Raw genomic sequence first — 20,999 nt, 5'->3', positions numbered from 1 at the left:
TTTGTAGCCTTGCAGTTTAACTATTTTTAGATCATTATCACTCCTGCTTTTTTGTTTGGAACAGCAGAGGTTAGTAAAAATTCTTTTTTCCCTTTGTCATTCTATATACTTCAATCTATTTTGCCTTCCAACCTAATGTAGATCTTCCATCTGTTTTTTTTCTCCCTTTTTCCTGCATATTAAAACTTATTGTATCTTCTGACACTTTACAGTTCTGATAAAAGTTAACTGTTTCTGCTCAGGTGCTACCTAACATTTTCAGTAGTTTTTCAGTATCTGCAGTTATTTTGGTTTTGTTGTATGGCTGACTTGACATTTTAACACGAATTGCTGGGAGAGTGCTTAATCTCTGAAATAACACAAGGGTTTTAATTGATTTTTAAAACATGAATAAATGCCTCTGAAGGACTAATTTGGAAGTGATAAAGGTAAAGGATAATCGTGCAGAATTTGGATTTTGCTTTCAGAATGCTGTGTGGCTTTCAGAATGCACATTAAAAACTACAGTCCAATCATATTTGATTCTGGAATATTCTCAGAATAAAATTTATAATATTGAGAGGAATAGATAGGGTAGATGGTCAGAATCTTTTTCCCAGGGTAGAAATGTCACATTTGAGGGCATGCATTTAAGGTAAGGGGGGGGGGGTGGGGTGGTGCTAGTTTTTAGAGCGGTAGGTGCCTGGAACCAGCTGCCGGGGCAGTAGTGGAAACAGATACGACAGTTGCTTTTAAAAGGCTTTTAGATAGACATATGAATATGCAGGGAATGGAGGGATATGGATTATATGTAAGCAGATCAGATTTAGTTTGTTTTGGCATTGTTTGGCACAGACATTGGGCTGTAGGGACTGTTCCTGTGTACTGTTTTATGTTCTATAATAGAAGCAGAATTTGTTTAAAAAAGTGGATAAATAAAAGGATTAAAGTAGGAATAGCAGCAAAATAGATGATTCATACAGGGCTGGAAAGGCCCCTTCTGTGTCATTAACATTACCTGTGCTTTTCTCAAATCACTAAACTTTTCAAATTTATCCATTTCCCATTTTTTATTATTGCATCCTCTTGGAAGAGGTAAAGATTTGGTACACTACTATTTTTCAGATTGTGACCTCATTTGTCTTGAATTAAATCCCAAGTGCTACAAAAAAAATCCTTAAGTAGAAATATAGAAAGTAATTCAACGTTGTACAACAAATAATAAATTGGAAAGCTAATTGGACTTGGTTTCATTGACCCTTGCGTATTCCATCCATTACCACCAAAACCCTTAATTGAATTACAATCATCATTCCTTTAGTCTTTGTACCTGTGAACAAGCTTTCACTGATTTTTCACTTGTCCACAGCTGCTAGTCTCTTGGCGTTATGAACCTACTCTAGTTTATCCTCCACAGGTCCAAAGTGGATGACTTGAACTTCCACACATTGATCCATATTTTGTACCATTTTGACCTCGGTTAATCTATCATGGTCTTTGTTCTCATCTGCACTAATCACTGTGCCTAGCAATATTATGAAAGCCAGGGAATTTGGAATAGTAAGTTAATGGTATGGTGAAGAGAATGGGAACAAGTGACCTGGAGTTTCAGGAGTAAGAGGGCACTCAGTTACCTGTAGTTGGAAATTACTAGAATAGTGACGAGAAGCTTTTGGGCAATTTGAACATGTGGATAACTCCAATACCTTTGTCCTTGAGGATGTGTCTCCCTCGCTTTGTGAATAAATTGTGCAAAATAAAATGAAGAAATTGGGTGAAAAGGAAAGTGACAAACAATGTGCTGTGAGGATCCAGCAATGTATAATGTAAGATGAACTTGTGCTTGGGTGAATGTGTTAGCTTTTGCAAATTACTTTGGATGTGAATGTGGTAGGTTTCAGTGTATTAGAATTGCAGTACTATCTCCATGAAATCATTGACACAGTAGCAGCACAAGTTGTTTGACTTAAATCCTCCACTTAACTTTTTTTTACAATGAAGCTGAATGTACTGCTGAAGAATGTGGTTTCCTGTGCACAAATAAAATTGAAATTCTGGCCTGAAAAGTGATGTGCAACATTCACTTAGATTATCTACTATAAGTTACAAATTATTAGTGACTGAATGTCTATATGCAACTTAGTTTGGCCTTTTAAGTTCCTGATTCATTAATTCTTGCAGTATCTTTGGGTTTTTTTCCCCAGCATAATTTAGATACTTAGTGGTCCCTTTTCTCTCAGTAAACACCCCTAATTATGTTGGTGTGAATGACTGATTGGAGAGAGCCCAGAGAATTTGGATGATGTTATAAACAACAGCTGCTTGGCACTCTGAAAATTAAATCACAAGGGAAAACAGCATTTATAACTGGCAGATTTAAAAAAAAGGTTCATTATGCTAATTTGTTCAACAAAAGACCCATGCATAGGGCTTTGTCAGTGGGTTGGTCTTAAATATGCTTTTAGACCTTTCCCAGTTCAATCTTGCTGATATCTAGAAAAAGTTGCTGATAAGATTGGAATTTATGTCGGATGTTTAAAAATAAGTTTACAAGTGAGATGACTTCTGGCAATCTGTCTTGCTGAAAGTTGACATGTACTCTAAATACATGGCTGCACCTTGTACAAGGGTCTTAACAATGAGTGGAAAAATGTTATGAATGGAATGTGGGTGCTCAGTTGTTACCATTATATAATGACCCATCTATTAAAATACGTGTTACTCATTTTATTAATACTCCTGATACCCCAGCTATTATTGCAACATATGATTTGAAATAAATTCTGGAAAGTTCTCTCTTCCCTCCCCCAAACATGGCACTGTGTAGAGTAGGTTGAAGTAAAAAAAACTGATCCAACAACAGCTTAGTGTTTTAATTTTCCAGTCAGCTTGATAGTATTAGAAGAGCTTGTTGTTGTTGATCTTGAAACATTATTTGGTAACTGTGGAACATTAATATAGGACTTAATAATCAAAGAACAAAAATGTTCTTCATCTTGCTAGCAATCTGTGTTTGTATCACTGCATGTTAATGGAGCATCGATCTTTGATCGGGAACATAATTGCTTGGAAAAATTGGTTCAAACATTAGGAGTTTTTTTTAGTTTTAATAAATGAGATCTAAAACAGTTTTCAAAACTTCCTGGAAATACTGATATACTCCAGGACTGACTTGACTTGATTTTTAATTCTAGATAACCTAAACAAGAAAGTCATGTCATTATATACACAAATTTAAAGTTCTGTTAAATTTAAATGAGCAGAAATCCTCCAATAGGTGTCAAGAGGCTTGATCTGCCCCAGTTCTTTGGTTAAAAATTCTTTGGTACACTATGAAATGGGAAAATTGGTTTGGTCCAGCATCTACATTAAAGAGCATGTTCTTCAAAAGGAGTCACATTGTGTTCTGTGTATTAAAATGCATCTGTTTTAAACCCCTTTTTCTTCTGGAATGATTTTTCAGTTATTTTTGGAGTAGTCTAGGGTTTTTGGTGGTTATCATTGTATGTAATGATCATTGAAAATATCCTTGAGATATAAACCTTGTCCATGAAGTCATTGGTAGAGACGACTGATAGACTTTCCTTGTGGAAACAAGGTCCTGTCTTCACTGAGGGCACCCTCTGTTTTTTTTTATTGGCATACGAATCATGAAAATTGGGATAGACTTAGAGCAGATCTGGCAGCTCAGACCTGGACATCATTGAGATGTTGTGGACCATCAGCAGCAGAAATGTACACCACTACTATCTATAATTTAGCTAGTATAGGCCTCATTCTGCTATTACACTGAAACCAGGAGATTAACCAGATTACTTAATGAGGTGCCAACCAAATGAAGCCACAACACCAGCAAAAACTATGTGTGATAGACAGATGAGTGATCCTGCAACTAGCAGATAGGGTTGCATTTGCAACCCTACCACACTTAGTTGTGATTGGTGATGGACAATTGAACTGTTAGCTGGGGGAGGAGACTCTAAGAACATCCCGATACTCATTGATGGCTAAGCCCAGCATGCACTGCTAAAGAGACCTGAAGCATTTACATCCATGTTCAGTTTCAAGTGTTGAAAGGATGATCCACCTGAGATTAATCCTGAAGTCCCTACATCATAAAAAGCTATTCAACTAATTTGATTCATTCCATGGATATTGGTAAACAGCTGAGGCCACTGATAACAGTAAAAACACTAAGCCCAAACTGTATCCTAGTTGTAGTACTGAAAGCTTGAATTAAGAATGAGCCATGCTTTGAGCCAATAATTAAAACATTGGCACAACTGGATGATATGAAAATTTGCCTAGGTATGAACTGTTCACAAAAAGCAGGACAAATCCAATCTAGCTAATTATGCCTAACCCTCAATCATCAGCAAAGTGATAGATATTGGAGTGCTAGGTGTTGCAAAATCACTTGGAGTGCAAAATGATAGGTGTTGGAGTGACAGGAGGTGCTGCCTCAAGAAGGCAACATCCATCATCAAAGATCCCCACCATCCGGGCCATGCCATCTTCTCTCTGCTACCATCGGGAAGGAGGTACAGAAGCCTGAAGTCCCACACCACCAGGTTCAAGAACAGCTACTTCCCTTCAGCCATTCCATCCTTGAACCAACCAGTACAACCCTGATCACTACAGTTTAGCAACACTATGACCACTTTGATCACTTTGCACTAAGTTGGACTTTTTTTTTGTTCTAATTGTTTTTCTTGTTTAAAAAAAAATTGTGTATAATTTGTTTAATTTGTTTTCCTTGTGATTACTAGATAAGCATATGGAGGAATTTCAAATAGAGGGATATGTGGGAGGAAGGGGTTAGATAATCTTAGGTGAGGTTTAAAGGTTGGCACAACATTGTGGGCCAAAGGGCCTGTATTGTGCTGTACTGTTCTGTGATTCTATGAATGCTGTTTATCTGATGCTATGTGCCTGTAATGTTGCAAGCAAGTTTTTCATTGCACCTGTGCATACATGTACTTGTGTGTATGACAATAAACTTGACTTTGACTGTGTCCTTGGCCTTCTGCTCTATTTATAATGAGGCCCAATGTAAGCTTGAGAAACAGCACCTCATCTGTCTAGGCACACTGCAGACATCCAGATTCAATATTGAATTCTTCAATTTCAGTTAACTTCTCTATCAGAAGTAGCCATTTCTGATGCAAGTCAACCATCTGTTATAGCTCAGTTTTCTCTCTCCGTCAACACAGTTTGACCTGCTGTGCATGTCCTACAGCCCTGCACTTGGCACTTTTTTCTGTAATTTCAGTATTCTCTCTCAACTTCACTTGTCTCTTTTGCTTTTTGTTTCTTTGTCCTTATTGTAAAGAAAAAACCACATTGGATGACTTCTGCTGTTTATCCCCATGGCACCCTTGGCCTTAATCCATCAAAGATACTCTGTCATATCCATCCTTTCCTCATCTTCTCTATACCTAAAACTAACTTAATTTCTGTCATCCCAGTTCTGATGAAGGGTCTTGGACCTGAATTGTTAACTTTCTTTCTTTTTCTCTTTTCTGTTTGGACTTACTAATGCCCTGTTTACCAGGTCCACATGGCTCCATATCTTAGTCTTGGACCAAGAGTGAAATTCCAAGCATGAGATGAGACTGATCACCCTTGAAATCAATGCACCATTTGACCTAGTATGACATTAAGAAGCTCTGGTAAAACTGATATCAGTGGGCATTAAGGAGTAAACACCCCAAAGGTTTCAGTTGTACCTTTCACAGAAGATTGATTTATAGAGTCCTAGTTGTATAGCACAAGAGGAGGTCCTTTTGGCCCACCATATCCATGCTGACATTTTTGTCCATTATTGTTGTTCGAGGTCAATCATCCCAGCCACAGAGCATCATGCAGAAGATCCTCGGGATTATGGCCTAGGCCCAAATACGTTCAGCTGCTTCATCAATGACCTTCCATCAAAAGCAGGGAAGTTTGTTGCTGATGTGCAATGCTTAGTTCCATTTGCAACTCGGAAAATGAAGCTATGCATACTAGCATGCTACAAAGTTTAGCCAATATTTTAGGTGTGGACTGATGAGTGGCAAATAATAGTTGTGCCATGAAAGTATCAGGCAATTATCTCTTCAGACAAATGAGCTATTCTTGACAATTATTGGCATAGTCTTCCACTGTCAACATTTTTAGCGGTTTCCATTGACCAGAAACTCTACTGTGCTAGTTGCATAAAAGCTTCCTGACTCCTCTAAAACTTTCTGCTGTCTACATGGCACGTAGGATGGATAGGTACAGCTTCAGCAACACTAGACATTAAACACCAGTCAGGACCAAAGCAGCCCATTTGATTGCAACTCCATCCACTAACCTTAGCATTGATTTTCTTCATATCTACTACATAATGGCTGCATTGTGTACCATTTATAAAATGCACTGCGGTACTTGCCTTGGCTGCTGTAACAACATTTTGCAAATGTGCAACCTCTTCCATCAAGAAGGAAGAGAACAGTATATCCCAAGGCATTCACACCATTCTGATTCAGAAATATGTTGCCATTCCTTTGTTTTTGTTGGATCTAAGTCCTGGAACTTGCAACCTAATGGTGTTGTGGAAATATCTTCACGTGCAATATTGCAGTGGTTAATTGCCATCTTCCCAAGGGCAAGTGGGGCAGACAAAAGAAATGCTGGCCTTGCCAGAGTTTTCCACATACACAAAAAAGTAAATGAAGTGTTGTGTTCATACATTTGTCCATGAATTTTGGTTTTGACACTGACAAATCAAATTTAAAGCTGTTACTGTCTCATTTAACTCCCTATCAGGAATCATCATGGTGGATTTGAACATAGAACAGTAAAGCACAGGAACAGGCCTTTTGTCTCATGATGCCTATGCTGATTTATAGCAGTATTGAATGTCTTGTTATCTGATTAGTGTGCATGCATGTGGGATGTGCAAATAAGTAGTAATAATTAATACTTGTAGAATGAATTGAGGTTTTCAAAGTATTAAGAGAAATGACAAGCTAATAGAAACCACCTCTGCTGGTTGGGGATTCAGGGATTAGAGGGTCCTAGTTTAAAAAAAATTATTAATCAGGACTTTCGGGACCAGAAATGACAAGAGTGGTAGAAATCTGAGATCTTTCAGTGATTGGTAATTTTATGAGGTCAATGGTTAGGTTGAAAATTGATCAACGTTAATCAGCGATTTAATAGAATACTAGGAAAAGTCAGATGCATGGAACTCAGTTGAAGATCTGTCATTATTTCAGAGAATGGGCCTGAAAGAGTATATGATGTAACTATTGTTTGTTTCATGGTGTATAGATTAGAGTTTGCATATTAGGTCATTTTCAGTAATGTGTGTAGTTATGACTGTTTATTATTAATTTCATCCTTCTGAGTAGCATCGTTTTTCAAAAGAAAAATGCCTGGGGAGTTGTTGGGGAGGTGGTAGAAGCATACAGTATATGATAACAGCATTGAAGAGCAATTTAGACAAAACACGAACAGGCAGGGAATAAAGGGGTACAGACCATTGTGTAAGCAGATGAGATTGAGTAGATTGGCATCATAGTCAGCACAGACTTGGTGGGCTGAAGGGCCTGTTGCTGTACTGTTCTGTTGTATGCAAGCTGGCAGTGCCAAAGTAGTCCAATAAAGAGCTGTAAATAAAAATGGTTGCTTAAAAAACCATAGGCACAACTCTTCCCTACCATCAAGGACATCTTCAAGAGGTGGTGCCTCAAAGTGGCATCCATCACCAAGGACCCTCACCATCCAGGCCATGCCAGGATAGCATCTCGGGAGCTGGTACAGGAGCCTTAAAGACCCACACTCAAGCGATTTAGGAACAGCTTCTTCTCCTCTGCCATCAGATTTCTGAATGGTCCATGACCACTACCTCATTATTTCTTTTTTTTACACTATTTATTTTGAAATTTATAATTTTGTCTTTGCACTGTACTGCTGCTGCTGCAAAACAACAGATTTCATGACATATAAGTCAGTGATAATAAACCTGATTCTGAAGTAAATATCATAAATAAAAGTCCTGCTCTTGAGTGTGCCAACACGTAACAATGCTGCCGTAATCACGAGTATCAGGGATACTCTGGCAAGTGCCGAGAGAGTTAATGGATGCTGAACACTAGAAATAGAAGGCCAGTGATTGGTGTACCTCACTGCCAAATTACCCACCTTATGACTCAAAAGTGCAGGTAAGCCTTGGGACATTGCAGGTCTGCAGATCGGAGATTTGTGTTTTATTGATGTTGGTCTATTATGCGTTACCTGGGAAAAGGGACCAAAATTACAAGTCACCTATCTGTTGAAATGGTTATCCCTATGATTAACCAGAACTTTGACATTTCACATTTAATTTCATTTTTTTTTTGTTTCAAGGTAAAATCATTATATTAGTAAAGCATTGTCCAAAAGCTTCATGTTCTGAATCTGTATTAGTCAGTAGTATCTCTTGATTTTAACAGTTTAATGGGATGATAAGTTAGAGAACTTACAAGAATATGCACAATGGCCAAAACAATGTGTGTGTGATTATTTATAAAGACTTAACATATTTAGGATATTACAAATTCAATCCTTGCATTCCTCAATCTAGTAGCTAGAATTTACATTTTTTGTAGTAATTTTATATTTATTTTTTTTCTTTTATGGAAGTCAGCTACTCTGCTGGTTTTGACATTCATTCAAAATTCTGTTCATGCATTGGAAGTGTACAAGGCAGTTTACAAGATTAAAACATAGGATAGATGGATTGGCTTATGAGGGAAAGGTTGGACAAGTTAGGTTTATATCTAGTGGAGTTTGGAAGTGAGGATGAAATAATGACAGTGATTGTTCACTTAAAATGGAAGTGTGACAAAGTATTTTCTGAGAATCGTAGTCTTTGGAGCGCTCTTCCTCGAGGTGACAGAAGCAGAATAATTGAATCTTTTTAAGGCAGAAGTCAATGGGTTCTTTATAAGCAGAGGTGAAAGGTTGCTTTGGATAGACATGAATCTGGAGTTCAGATTACAATCGGGTCGATCATGATTCTGTTAAATAGTGGAGCTAAATGGCCTATTCCGATACTTGTAATACAATTACAAGTCAGATATAACAATATGATGCTTTGGCCTTTTTTATCTTATTGGTTTACAATGGAAAAATTTGCAGTGTAGGTTAGTTTATCTGAATCTTTTAGTATTGGGTAAAATTATAAACCTTTTTTTTAGGCCGTGAGTTCTTTGATTTGACTGAATAATTATTAGTGTCAGGTTTAAAGTAGTAGAATCTTCTAAATGTGATTTAAAATAACTTGTAATGTATTTTCAAACCTTTTGTGCGTAGAGACTTGGTGACTCTGAATAGTTGAGTGCTCAGTGGTTTCATGGACGTGGTGGGCCTAGAGTCATAATCGTACAGCACATTTGAGGACTTGGGCATTGTTGGCAAGGCTGGCATTAATTGCCCTTTCCGAACTGCTCAAGAGAAGGTGGTGGAGTGGCACTTCCTTTAACCACTGCAGTGTTGGTGAAAGTACTCCTGAAAGCAGTTGTGAAGGGTTCTTAGAATCTAACCCAATGCAAATGAAGGAATGGTGCTACTTGCTAAGGAACCTGCAGGTGGTGGTGTTCCTATGTACCTGCTGCCCTTGTCCTCCTCGGTAGTTTGCAGGTTTGGTAGGTACTAGCCGAGGCAAGTAATTGCACTTCAATCTTGTGTATGCTTTATATTGCAGCCCTGATGTGATGCTGGTGAAGGGAATGAATGTTTAGGATGTTGTTTGGGTGCCAGTTGTTGCTGGCTGCTTTTTCTTGGATGGGATCGAGGTGCTTGACTTCTAGGAGCTGCACTCATCCAGGCAGGTGTATAGTTTTCCATCACACTGCTGACTTGTGCCTTCCAGATGGTGGAAAGGCTTTAAGCTATTAAGTAATTTACTCCGGAATACCCATCAACTGACCTGCTCTAGTAGCCATAGTATTTGTATAACTATTCCACTGAGTTTCTGGATGTCAAGGGTGTGAGGGGAGGAGGTTAGCCTGCAACGTTAATGCCTTTGAAAGTTCAGGATAGCTGGTCAGATGGTCTTGAAGATGGTCACTGGCATTCTTGTGGTGTAAATGATATTTGCTGCTTGTCAGCCCATGTCTGAATGTTGTCTTGGTCTTGTGTGCTGATTCATTTGCTGAGGAGTTCTGAATGGAATTGAACATGTGGAATCATAGCTACTTCTGACCTTAAGATAAAGGAAGGTTTTGATCAAAACAGCTGAAAATGGTGGGCCTAGGACACTGGCCTGAGGAACTCGTGTAGTGATCTCTTTGGGGTGGAATAATTGATTCTAGACAATCCCCAGCTATCTTACTTGGTGCAAGATGAATCCAACCATTGAACAGTTTTCCCTTTGCCCATTCACCTTGGAGGATGATGTCATATTGACTACACTCCAGTGTTATGTATCCACAAAGGAAGTTAAATAAGTTTTTGAAGTTAATTAAACCTCTTTGGAATTGCTAATTCATTACTGCCAATCATTTGGACATTTTCTACAGACCCTGGTAATTTTTGCTTTACTTAATATCACAGTTCAGTGAATTTTTGAATTAGGGTGGTTGGCTCTTTGCTAGAAATAGTGGCAGCCTTGCTCCAGTGTCATGAATAAACTAAGGTTAATTGATTTTAGATAATGTGACCATTGGGAAAAAATGATACCTTGGATTGACGACTGCTTATCTAGTTCCTAGATACCATCTCCAAAGGGGGCTACTTTAATGATTAAGCTTAAGCCTTGACTGATTTTACTTCCTAACCTGATATTTAACTTCTTATCCCATGGACCCAAAGATACCACTATTAATTGCAGAGCTTCCATTACTCTTCAGCTGAAATGGAGAGATTTTGCATATACAGGATGTTAGGGTCACTGGCAAAGCTAGCATTTATTGCTCATTCCCAATTATCTTTTCAGAAGGCAAAAGTGATATGCTCTAATATACTATTGCAATCTGTGACAACAAGGTCCTCAATTCTTTTGTATAAGGTATCAAGGACTTTGACCACTTATGATGAAGCAATTGTGACACATTTCCAAGGCAGGATGTTATGTGCCTTGAAGAAGAATAGAGGTAGTAGTGTTCCCATGTGCCTTTGGACCTTGCCCTATAGTAGAGGTCCATGTTGGGATGTCAGGAGACTTGGTGATGGTACTGCAATGGCAAGGTGGTTTGGATGTTGCCTTGTTGGCAGTGGTCAATACCAGTATGATGGGAATGTTACTTGCCCCATTTTTCCAGTCCATTCCTGAATTTTGTCCAGGCTTACTAAATGTGATCATGGATATGATTTTTATGTAAGAAGTTAAGAAAGAAATTGAACTTTGTGCCATCATTACTTCTAACGTGGAAGGAAGGTCGTTTATGAAGCAGCTGAATTTGGCTATGCAAAGGACATTATCTGAAGAATTCATAGTCTTCTGGCTGAAATAATTAACCCCCAACAATTATACCTACCTTCTTTTGTGCAAGGTGTGACTCCAGAGTATGATGCCACCAGTGGTTAAATGCTAACTTAATGTTAAAGACAGTCATTATCACCTTGTCTCTGGAATTGTCTTTGTAGTCCATGTTTGAACCAAGGCTGTGATGAAGTTTAGAGCTGAGTGGTTCTGACAGCGTCCAAACTGAGCATCCCTGAACAGCATATTGATCAATCTTATTCCTCTTAAATGATCCCTCAGGATTGAGGCTGACTTGCTTCTACTCCAGTCTTGAATTCTGAGGTCATTGAAGCCAATGTAGGAACTGCAGACTCTTCTACAGAAGGCTTCATTTTACTTTTGCTACATGAAGGCGTGAAAACCATCTAAACCAGAGCCAATAACAGAGCCAATCTCAGTGAAGACCAATGTCAAGCAAAGCTGCTCCACTGCCCTGACATCTTTTTCAATCTTTCTCATCACAGTGCTGTATCTCACTTCGAACTAACTTCCTGTGGGAGTGGAACTAATCTTCAGAACAACTGGGAAACTGTTCAACCAATGGCAATTGTCTTCCTGAAGCAAGATCACCTGAACCTCAGTGGATGATGGTGTTTGTATGCACTTAGAGGTTGAGCTCCAAGCCATTGTTGACTTGTTCACTGAAACACACAAAGGGTTGGCCCTTAAGCTTGACATCTGCATGACATGGGTCCACCATCAACCTGTCGCTGCTGCACAACAATACCCTGGGATAATAAAGATTTGCCACAATACTCTGAAAAACGTGCATCACTTCATATTGGTGAATAAATGTTCTTGATAGCACTATCTGGTGACAATTTGGTGTCAGCAGACATGCAATAGCTGGTTTGGGACAGGAAATGACACAAGATTTCCTGACTAAAGGACTTCAGTGAGTCAGCTGGGTTTTTATAACAATCCAGCAGTTCCATGGTCACTATTACTAATGTTAACCTATTCCAGATTTATTTAATCAGTCGAATTTAAATTTTCAAGTGAAGGTTGAACTTGTACCTCTAGATCACTACTCCAGGACGCTCTCAGCAGAATGATTACAGTGGCCAGTGTTTAACATTCAGAAGAAATTAATTTTATTAGTTGTCTGTGGTTTACCTACAGAAATACTTCCAACATTTTTATTTCATATTTCCACCATTTGTTCCACTTTTCTCTGGTAATTTTTGATGATTAATTTTGCTGACCTTTGTCTCCTTAATATTTCTGTTACTAGCACCTCTCCTTTTTGTTGTTTAATCTCCCCAACCCTGTCCCTCTCCCCTTCCTCTTCTGCCCTCCTTTTCTGCACATCTTAAAATGTGCTTTAACTCTGGGTCTAATATTTCTCATCCATTTTTTTCTCTGCTGATGCTACTTGTCCTAAGTATTTTGAACATTTTCTGTTTTTTTGAGATTTTCAGATTCTGCAGAATTTGGATTTTGTCCTGACTGAAATATGGCTGTAATTTCATTAGCTGAACCAAATGTTTGGTGATCAAGTGCAAAAATCTGGCTAATTTTAATTGACAGCAATAAAATAATTGTACTTTGCTGCAAATCTATTTGATAAACTGATTTCCCTAATTCCTCTGAATGTACACACTGCAAACCACAGTAGTTCATCATCTAATTCATTACACATAACATGACTATAGGTATCTCTGATTTGGAAAGGAAAAGTCATTCTCAAAAATTTGATTCCATGGGCACTGATAGACCTTGTGTAGGAGGAGAGAATGTGGCTTGACTATTATGCTTTTCTGCTTTAATAGCCTACTGAAATTATGTAGATTCACATTAAAAAGTGTCTGCTTTTCAACAAGCTGCTATTGCTTTACATTTCATATTTTGTACTTTCTCACTACATGCGAGTCCACTTGACCCATGAATGCCAGCTCTTAGAGCAATCCCATCCTTCTATTTACTTGCATGTAACCTATTCTCTCTTATGTGTGCACATCCTAGTATTAGCTGCAGTCTTCCAATGTTGGTGATGGAATCAGTTTTTTCTTGTAAGTTGTAGCTGTATCTGGCTGCAGTCCTATGTATTCCAGATAACTGCAAATTTCAGTGTAGCTTCACGCTAGTGCTTTATCAGGAATCTGGAATCTCTCACTTTAGTTTAATCAGATGCATAATATATCTCATAACAGTTGTAACTTTTTATGTAGTTGTTATTGAGGATGACTTGAGTGGTCGCGTTACCTTCAACTAAACGGATGTGATCAAATAAATTGTAAACCTTTGCAGGACTTTCCTGGATTATGCCAAATTTATGCTATGTTGGAGCAGGATTTATCCAGGCAAGTAGAGAATATAACATCACACTCGTATTTCTGCCTTGTTGGTGGAAAGAGTTTGGGAAGTCACTCACTGCAGAAGAATCAACTTCTGATCTGCTCCTGTATCCATAGTCATTGTTTGCTCCTGCTTGGACCAGTGGCGATTCCCAGAATGGTGAGGGAATTGAACATTATTGAATATCACAGGGAAATGATGGTCTTAGCTTTTTGGAAATTATCACTGCCTGGCATTTTTATTGCATCTAGGTTATTTTCCACTTTCCAACTCAAGTGAGAACATTGTATAGGTTTTGTTGTCTGTGGGGATGAAGTATCATATTCTCTCTCAGCCAATTCCTTTCCCAACTCCTCACAAATGAAATAATCCATGCCTGCATCCAACATGACTAGATAACATTTAGACATGGGTTGATGTGACTGATAGTATTCGGGTCATAAAAGTACCAGGCAGTGAGCTTTACGGTCTTGGTCTGCGACACGTGCTGGTTTATTCTTGAATTTTCTTCTCGTTTTTGGTTTAATCGTTTATCAACATTTGCAACTAGATATGGTGTGACTTCAGTGCTTTGGTTGGATCCATGGATTAAGATGTTGTTTAGCAGATTAACCAGATTGACAACTCACCTTTAGTTGTGCCTTGTGCTGCCCTAGCATGCCCTCTGCACTCTTCATTGAACCAGGGTTGATCCCCCTGGTCTTTTTGTAAAGGCAGAGTGAGGAATATGTCAGGCTGTGAGGTTATGAAGTGCAGTAGTGTACTTTGCTGCTGCTGCTGATGGTCCACAGCATCTCCCGGATGTCCAGTGTTGAGCTGGCAGATCTTTTTGGACTCTATCCCATTTAGGACAATTGTGAAGATGTGTGTCCTTAAAACTATATTTTCACAAAGACTGTGGTACTCACTCCTTCCAGTACTGTAGAGGTAGATTGATGAGATTGAAGCCATGTAGATGTGTTTATCTGTTGCAGATCTTGCCCAAATGAAATAGTGGTGGTACTACCAAGGCACTCTTGGCTGTGGCCATTGAAGTCCCCCATCCAGAGTATATTCTGAGTTCATTGTAAGCTCATTTTTTTTTAAGTAGAATTCAATTTGGAATAATAGTGATTCATCAGCTTTATGGATGAGAAGTTTTTAGGTACAATTCTGTACTTTCATCAACCTCTGTCTTGTCACCTCTCTTTAGGTGGCATTGAAGAGTACTCTTCAATATCATCTGGGCCTGGTGTGCCTTTGTGACCAAATTTGAGTCTTAGAAGCTGATTTTCTCTCCCTCTCCCTCTCCCTCTCCCTCTCCCTCTCCCTCTCCCTCTCCCTCTCCCTCTCCCTCTCCCTCTCCCTCTCCCTCTCCCTCTCCCTCTCCCTCTCCCTCTCCCTCTCCCTCTCCATATATATATTCTACTATTGTGGTTTTATATAACTTTGCAGCTTGCTCTGCTTTATGAAAGTGTGTCTGGTACCCTAAAGTCACAAAAAGGCAAGATAAGGAAAGAGGGTTTCCTTCTGCAAAAGACATTAATGAAATTATGGGTTTTTAGAACTGTCTGGTTGCTTCGTGGTCACCATTATGATAATGTTTTAAGATTTACTGCTGTACTTGTATGGGTCAAAAATGCCTAGGCTGACAAAGGAGTACTGCATGCCAGAAGTATCCTCATTTAATGAACATTATTTCTCCCATGCAAACCTAAAAGGTATCGGTGGTAGGTTTTGAAGAAGAACAGTGGAATTATTCCTGTTGTTCAAAAAAGAACTTTTTCCTCAACCAAATGACTTGAAAGTGATTTATCTGGTATGACCAGATAAGATGTTTGTGGCAACTTATGTGCAGCTCGGTTGTTGCATTTGTACATTACAGTGGAAATTGCTTTGGGACACTAAGGTCTTAAAATATGAGTCTGCCTTTTCTATTTTTGGATAATTTACTGGAAAAATTATACACAAAATATTTACCATGTTTGTGAAATCTGAAACTTGGTGTACCTATTGTAAATATCTTCGCATTAAATGTCATTAATTTTATAATTATTTTGGTATGGTGGATTTAGTAATTAAAGTTTTTTTTGTCTTGCAGTTGAAAAAGATTGGAGGTGGGGGCTTTGGTGAAATCTATGAAGCTGTAGACTTTTTGACCCAGGAGAATGTTGCTCTCAAAGTGGAGTCAGCCCAGCAACCAAAGCAGGTTCTCAAAATGGAAGTTGCTGTTTTGAAGAAACTACAAGGTTAGTTCTCATGTAATACCTATTTAGACTGTTATATTTCATTAGGCCAGTTTCTGAATGCTGGATAACCTGAATAATGTGCTCATCTGTGAATTGCTGATAGCTCGCAGCCACAGTGGCTATCACTCTGTCACTCGCTGTTCATTGACAGACCTGCTGAGTTCTGGGAATCTTTGAGTCACCCATTGATTATTGGTGCATGGGGGAGGCAATGTAACAAGCCCCTGTGTGTACAGATGACATTTAATTGACAATGAAGCCCTTGGACACAGAATTGTCTCCTTGTTTTGGCCTTGGAAATGGCTTCATACTCACCCCCATTCTAAATAAGCACACTGCTAAGAAACTTTAAGGTTTTCCATGTCAGTTACCAGATAGAAGGGCGTATTGTACAAATAAAAATCAACTGTGATGTTGGCTTATTTCTCTTCTAAAACAGATCAGTATTCTCCACCCACTGCAAGATCAAAGCTTGGCACCATGTTCTTCCCTCCTCCCCAGATCTTTCTGACCATTTTTCGCATTTCATGCCTCCCATGACAGAATCCAAGCAAGAGACCCCATTCTTTCCAAGTGTCTTGCACAGTCAGAGGCCTCCTGCCACTTAGTGAATCAGGTGATGGGAAAAGTCTTGGCAGAGCCTGGATTGGGGAGGTCACCAGCTGCTGCACCAGGCAGGAGATCTGGTGATCAGTGACATATTAAGAGGCCAGACTCATTACAGGGCTGAAGGTTAGCAGTTCAGCAATCACCTCCGATCTAGCCATCTTTCAACTAAAAAAGCAGTTAAGTACCAGAACCATCCATGACCACCAACTGTTCCCAAGTTCTTATTATTATGTTCGTGCAGTGCAGTTTACTTGCAATTGATTTGTAACTCACTTCTTGTTTGGTTGTTGGGCAACACGCATCATAGTAATTAATTTCTAATATCTAGCATCTTTGCCTTCAACCATGTAAAGTATTTCCATATCAATTTGTTACAATGGTCTTTCAATGAATCATAGAATCATCACAAAAAACTTACAGCCCAGGAGAGTTGTTCTCTGCTGTCCAAAAAAGGAACTCCTTGGATTAATTGTGCTTTCCAGCTCTTAGTACAGAGCTTTTATGTTGTTGAAGTCTCAAGTTATTTGTTATATGTGTTGGGATTTGCTCCCTCTAGGACCCCTCTGCTCCTTGGGAAGCTAGAGAGAAGTGTCTCTGGGAACTTGGGAGACCACTGACCAAATGCTGTCCTGCAGGGACTGGATTTCTGTATATTGGGACTGATCTGATACAATAAAATCTAATGGTAATCCCAGTCTACAGACATCTTGGCTGCCTACATCTATAGCTGCATTATAAATTACTTGGAATCAGCTGGATATTGAAGGAGTCTCGGTGATGTTGATAACTAAAGCTTGCACTTTGGATCCTGTTTCTGATAAAAGACACAAGGGTCTTGGAGTCATACAGTATGGAAACGGGCCCTTCGGCCCAACTCATCCATGCTGACTATGTTGGCCAGCATGCTAGTCCCATCTGCCAGTTTTTGGCCCATAGCCCTCTCAACCTTTCCTTGCCATGTACTTATCTAGATGGCCTTTAAATGTTGCTAATGTACCTGCCTCAACTACTATTTCTGGCAACTCATTCCAAAGATGCACCACCCTTTCCATGAAGAAGCTGCCCCCCGATGTTCCTTTTAAATGTCTTGCCTCTGATTTTAAATCTATGCCCTCTTGTTTTTAGCACCGCCTCCCTGGGAAAAAGATTGTGTGCTTTCACCCTATCTATGCCCCTCCAACCAGAGTGAGACCCATTGACCACTACCCTTTGTCTTCTATGGACAAGCCAATTCTGAATCCAAACAGCCAAGTCACCATGGATCCCATGCATCCTAATATTGTGGATGAGCCTACCATGGGAGACCTTGTTGAATGCTTTATTAAAAATCCAGGTAGACAACATCCACTGCTTCATCGATCACCTTCGTCACCACCTCAAAAAAAACTCATTCATTAGTAAGATGTGACCTGCCCTGCACAAAGCCATGCTATCTGTCCCTGAGTTGACCAGGCTTTTCCAAATGCTCATAAGTCTTGTCCCTAAGAATCCTCTCTATTAGCTTCCTTACAACTGACGTGAGACTCACTGGTCTGTAATTTCCAGGATCATCCCTATTCCCATCCATGATTAAAGGAACAACATTAGCTACTCTCCGGTCCTCCGGGACCTTATCTGTGGTTAGAGAGGACACAAAGATCTTGGTCAAGGCCCCAGCAATCTTATCTCTTGCCTCTTTCAATAGCCTGGGTATATTCCTTTAGGACCTGGGGACTTGTCCAGCTTAATGTTCTTCAAGAGACCCACACCATCACTTTATTTATCTCCAAATGCCCTAGCATATTAGCATGCTGCACACTGATCTCACTGTCCTCCATGTGAATGCCTATGCAAAGTCCTCATTTAGGACCTTGCCCATATCCTCTGCCTCCACACAAATGTTCCCTCCTTTATTCTTGAGTGGTCCTATCCTCTCGCTCCTAATGTGTATATAGAATGTCTTGGGATTCTCTTTAATCTTACTTGCCAAAGACTTTTCGTGGCACCTCCTGGCTCTCCTAATTCCCTTCTTGAGTTCTTTTCTGACTTCTTTATAATCCTCAAGGGCCCTGTTCAATTTTAGCTTCCTAAACCTTACACTTTCTTTTCCTTCTTGACGAAATTCACAACCGCTCTTGCCGTCCAAAGTTCCCTTGCCTTGCCATCCTTGTCCTTCTTTCCTTACTGGAAACACACCTGTCCTGTACTCTGTGCAGTTGGTCTTTAAACACCCTCCACATGTCAGATGTGCACTTGCCCAAAAACAGCTGTACCCAATTAACTATCCATAGTTCCTACCTAATACACTCAGAATTTAACCTCCCCCAATTTAATATTTTCCTGCAAGGTCCATACTTGTTCATATCTATCTTAAAACTTAAGGAAATGTGATCACTATTTCCTAAATGTTCCCCACTGAAAGGTCAGTCACCTGGACAGGCTCATTTCCCAATGCAAAGTCCAGTATGGCCCCTCCTCTGGTTGGATTATCCACATACTGTTTTAAGAAACTCTCTTGGATGCACCTCACAAGTTCTACCCTGTCTAAACCTCTTGAACTAAGGAGGTCCCAGTCTATATTAGGGAAGTTGAAGTCACCCACTACAACAACCTTGTTTTTGCACCTTTCCCTAATCTGCCTGCGTATCTGCTCCTTAATGTCCCAGTGACTATTGGGGGGAGGGGGTGATCTGTAGTATAATCCCATCACAGTGATTGCACCTTCCTTATTTTTGAGTTCTATCCATATAGACTGAGTGGCTGAGCCCTCCATTATGTTCCCTTTGAGTGCAGCTGTGATATTGTCCCTGATTAGTAGTCCAACTCCTCCCCCTATCTTGCCTTCCTTTCTATCTCTTCTTGCCATTTTGAACATTTTGTAAATATCTTGTTAAAATTAATGCAGAATGCATCAAATATGGTACCCTCATCAACCCTCAATATCACATCTTGAATACTTAAGGAGTAAACACTGGTAAAGCTCTGCCTTCACCTTTGGATCTATTGTATTGTCTTAAGGATGTAAAATACAAAAAATCTTCATTTTTGTAGAGGCTTGTTGTGCACCACCAGGCTGTGTCCTTGTCAATATCCTTCACCTCAGATAGTGATGTACAAAATCTGTGAATGATAATATGTTACACACACAAAATGCTGGAGGAACTCAGCTGGTCAGGCAGCATCTACGGAGGGAAATAAACAGTTGATGTTTCAGCTCGAGACCTTTCATCAGGACTGGAAAGGAAGAGGGCAGAAGCCAGAGTGAAAAGGTAGGGGGAGGAGCACAAGCTGGCAGGTGAGAGGTGAGTCCAGGTGAGGGGGGAAGGTAGGTAGGTGGGTGGGAGGGGGAGGGATGAAGGGGAATGATGTGAGAAGCTGGGAGCTGATAGGTGGAAGAGGCAAAGAGCTGAAGAAGGAATCCAGTAGGAGAGGGTAGTAGACCATGGAATAAAGGGAAGAGGGTGGGGAATGAGAGGGAGGTTGCGAGGGTGAGAAGGGGTGAGGAGACCACAGGAATGGGGGGGGGGAGGGAAAACAGGGGAGGGGTTACCTGGTTAGAAAAAACAATGTTGATGCCATCAGGTTGGAGACTGAAGTGCTGCTCCAACCTGCTCCTGGCCTCAACGCGGCAGTAGAGGAGGCCGTGGATAGACGTGTCAGTATGGGAAGTGGAATTGAAGTGGGTGGTCACTGGGAGATCCTGGCTGTTGCAGTGGACGGAGTGAAGGCGCTCGATGAAGCGGTCACCCAATCTGTGTCGGGTCTCACCAATGTAGAGGAGGAAGCGTTGGATGCAATAAATGACACCCACAGATTCACAGGTGAAGCGCTGCCTCACCTGGAAGGACTGTCTAGGGCCCTGAATGGTGGTGAAGGGAGGTGGTGTAGGGACAGGTGTAACACTTTGCACGGTTGCAGGGTTAAGTGCCAGGAGGGAGATTGGTTGAGAGAGATGAGTGGACAAGCGAGTCTTGGAGAGAGTGATCCCTGCGGAAAGTGGTGGAGGGAGGGAGGGGAAGATGTGCTGGTGCTGTGATCCTGTTGGAGTTAGCGGAAGTTGCAGAGAATGATGTGTTGGATGTGGAGGCTCATGGGGTGGTAGGTGAGGACAAGCCTTAGTACTCTCCAACCTGATGGCATCAGCACTGATTTCTCTAACTAGGTAACACTTCCCCTCTGTTTTCCCTTTCCCCTCGCCATTGTTTTCCCTTCCCCCCACCCTTGTTTTCCCTCTTCCCTGTCCCCCCTTTTACCCTCCCCCTCCCTGTTTTCCCCCTCCCCCTTCTTTTTCCCTTCCCCCACACTCATGACCAACCCATCACCTCCCTCTGGTTCCCCACCTCCTTCCCTTTATTCTATGGTCAACTGCCCTCTCCTATCAGCTTCCTTCTCTCAGCCCTTTGCCTCTTCCACCTATCACCTCCCAGCTT

General features: G+C 40.3%; 1 protein-coding gene across 3 annotated transcripts in view; it reads left to right on the top strand.

Annotated features, from left to right (window-relative positions):
• Window positions 1-20,999, top strand: part of LOC127578397 (tau-tubulin kinase 2-like) — a 227,024-nt gene that overhangs the window by 29,880 nt on the left and 176,145 nt on the right. For all 3 annotated transcript variants that reach the window (XM_052030378.1, XM_052030397.1, XM_052030387.1), the window contains exon 3: window positions 15,834-15,981. In XM_052030378.1, the coding sequence (XP_051886338.1) occupies window positions 15,834-15,981 (148 nt within the window). The remainder of the gene's footprint in view (window positions 1-15,833; window positions 15,982-20,999) is intronic.

This window comes from Pristis pectinata, chromosome 1 (assembly GCF_009764475.1).
Source record: "Pristis pectinata isolate sPriPec2 chromosome 1, sPriPec2.1.pri, whole genome shotgun sequence".
NCBI classification, from domain to species: Eukaryota; Metazoa; Chordata; class Chondrichthyes; order Rhinopristiformes; family Pristidae; genus Pristis; species Pristis pectinata.
The sequence above is the reverse complement of the archived record's forward strand: the minus strand, read 5'-3'. Positions and strand labels throughout refer to the sequence as shown.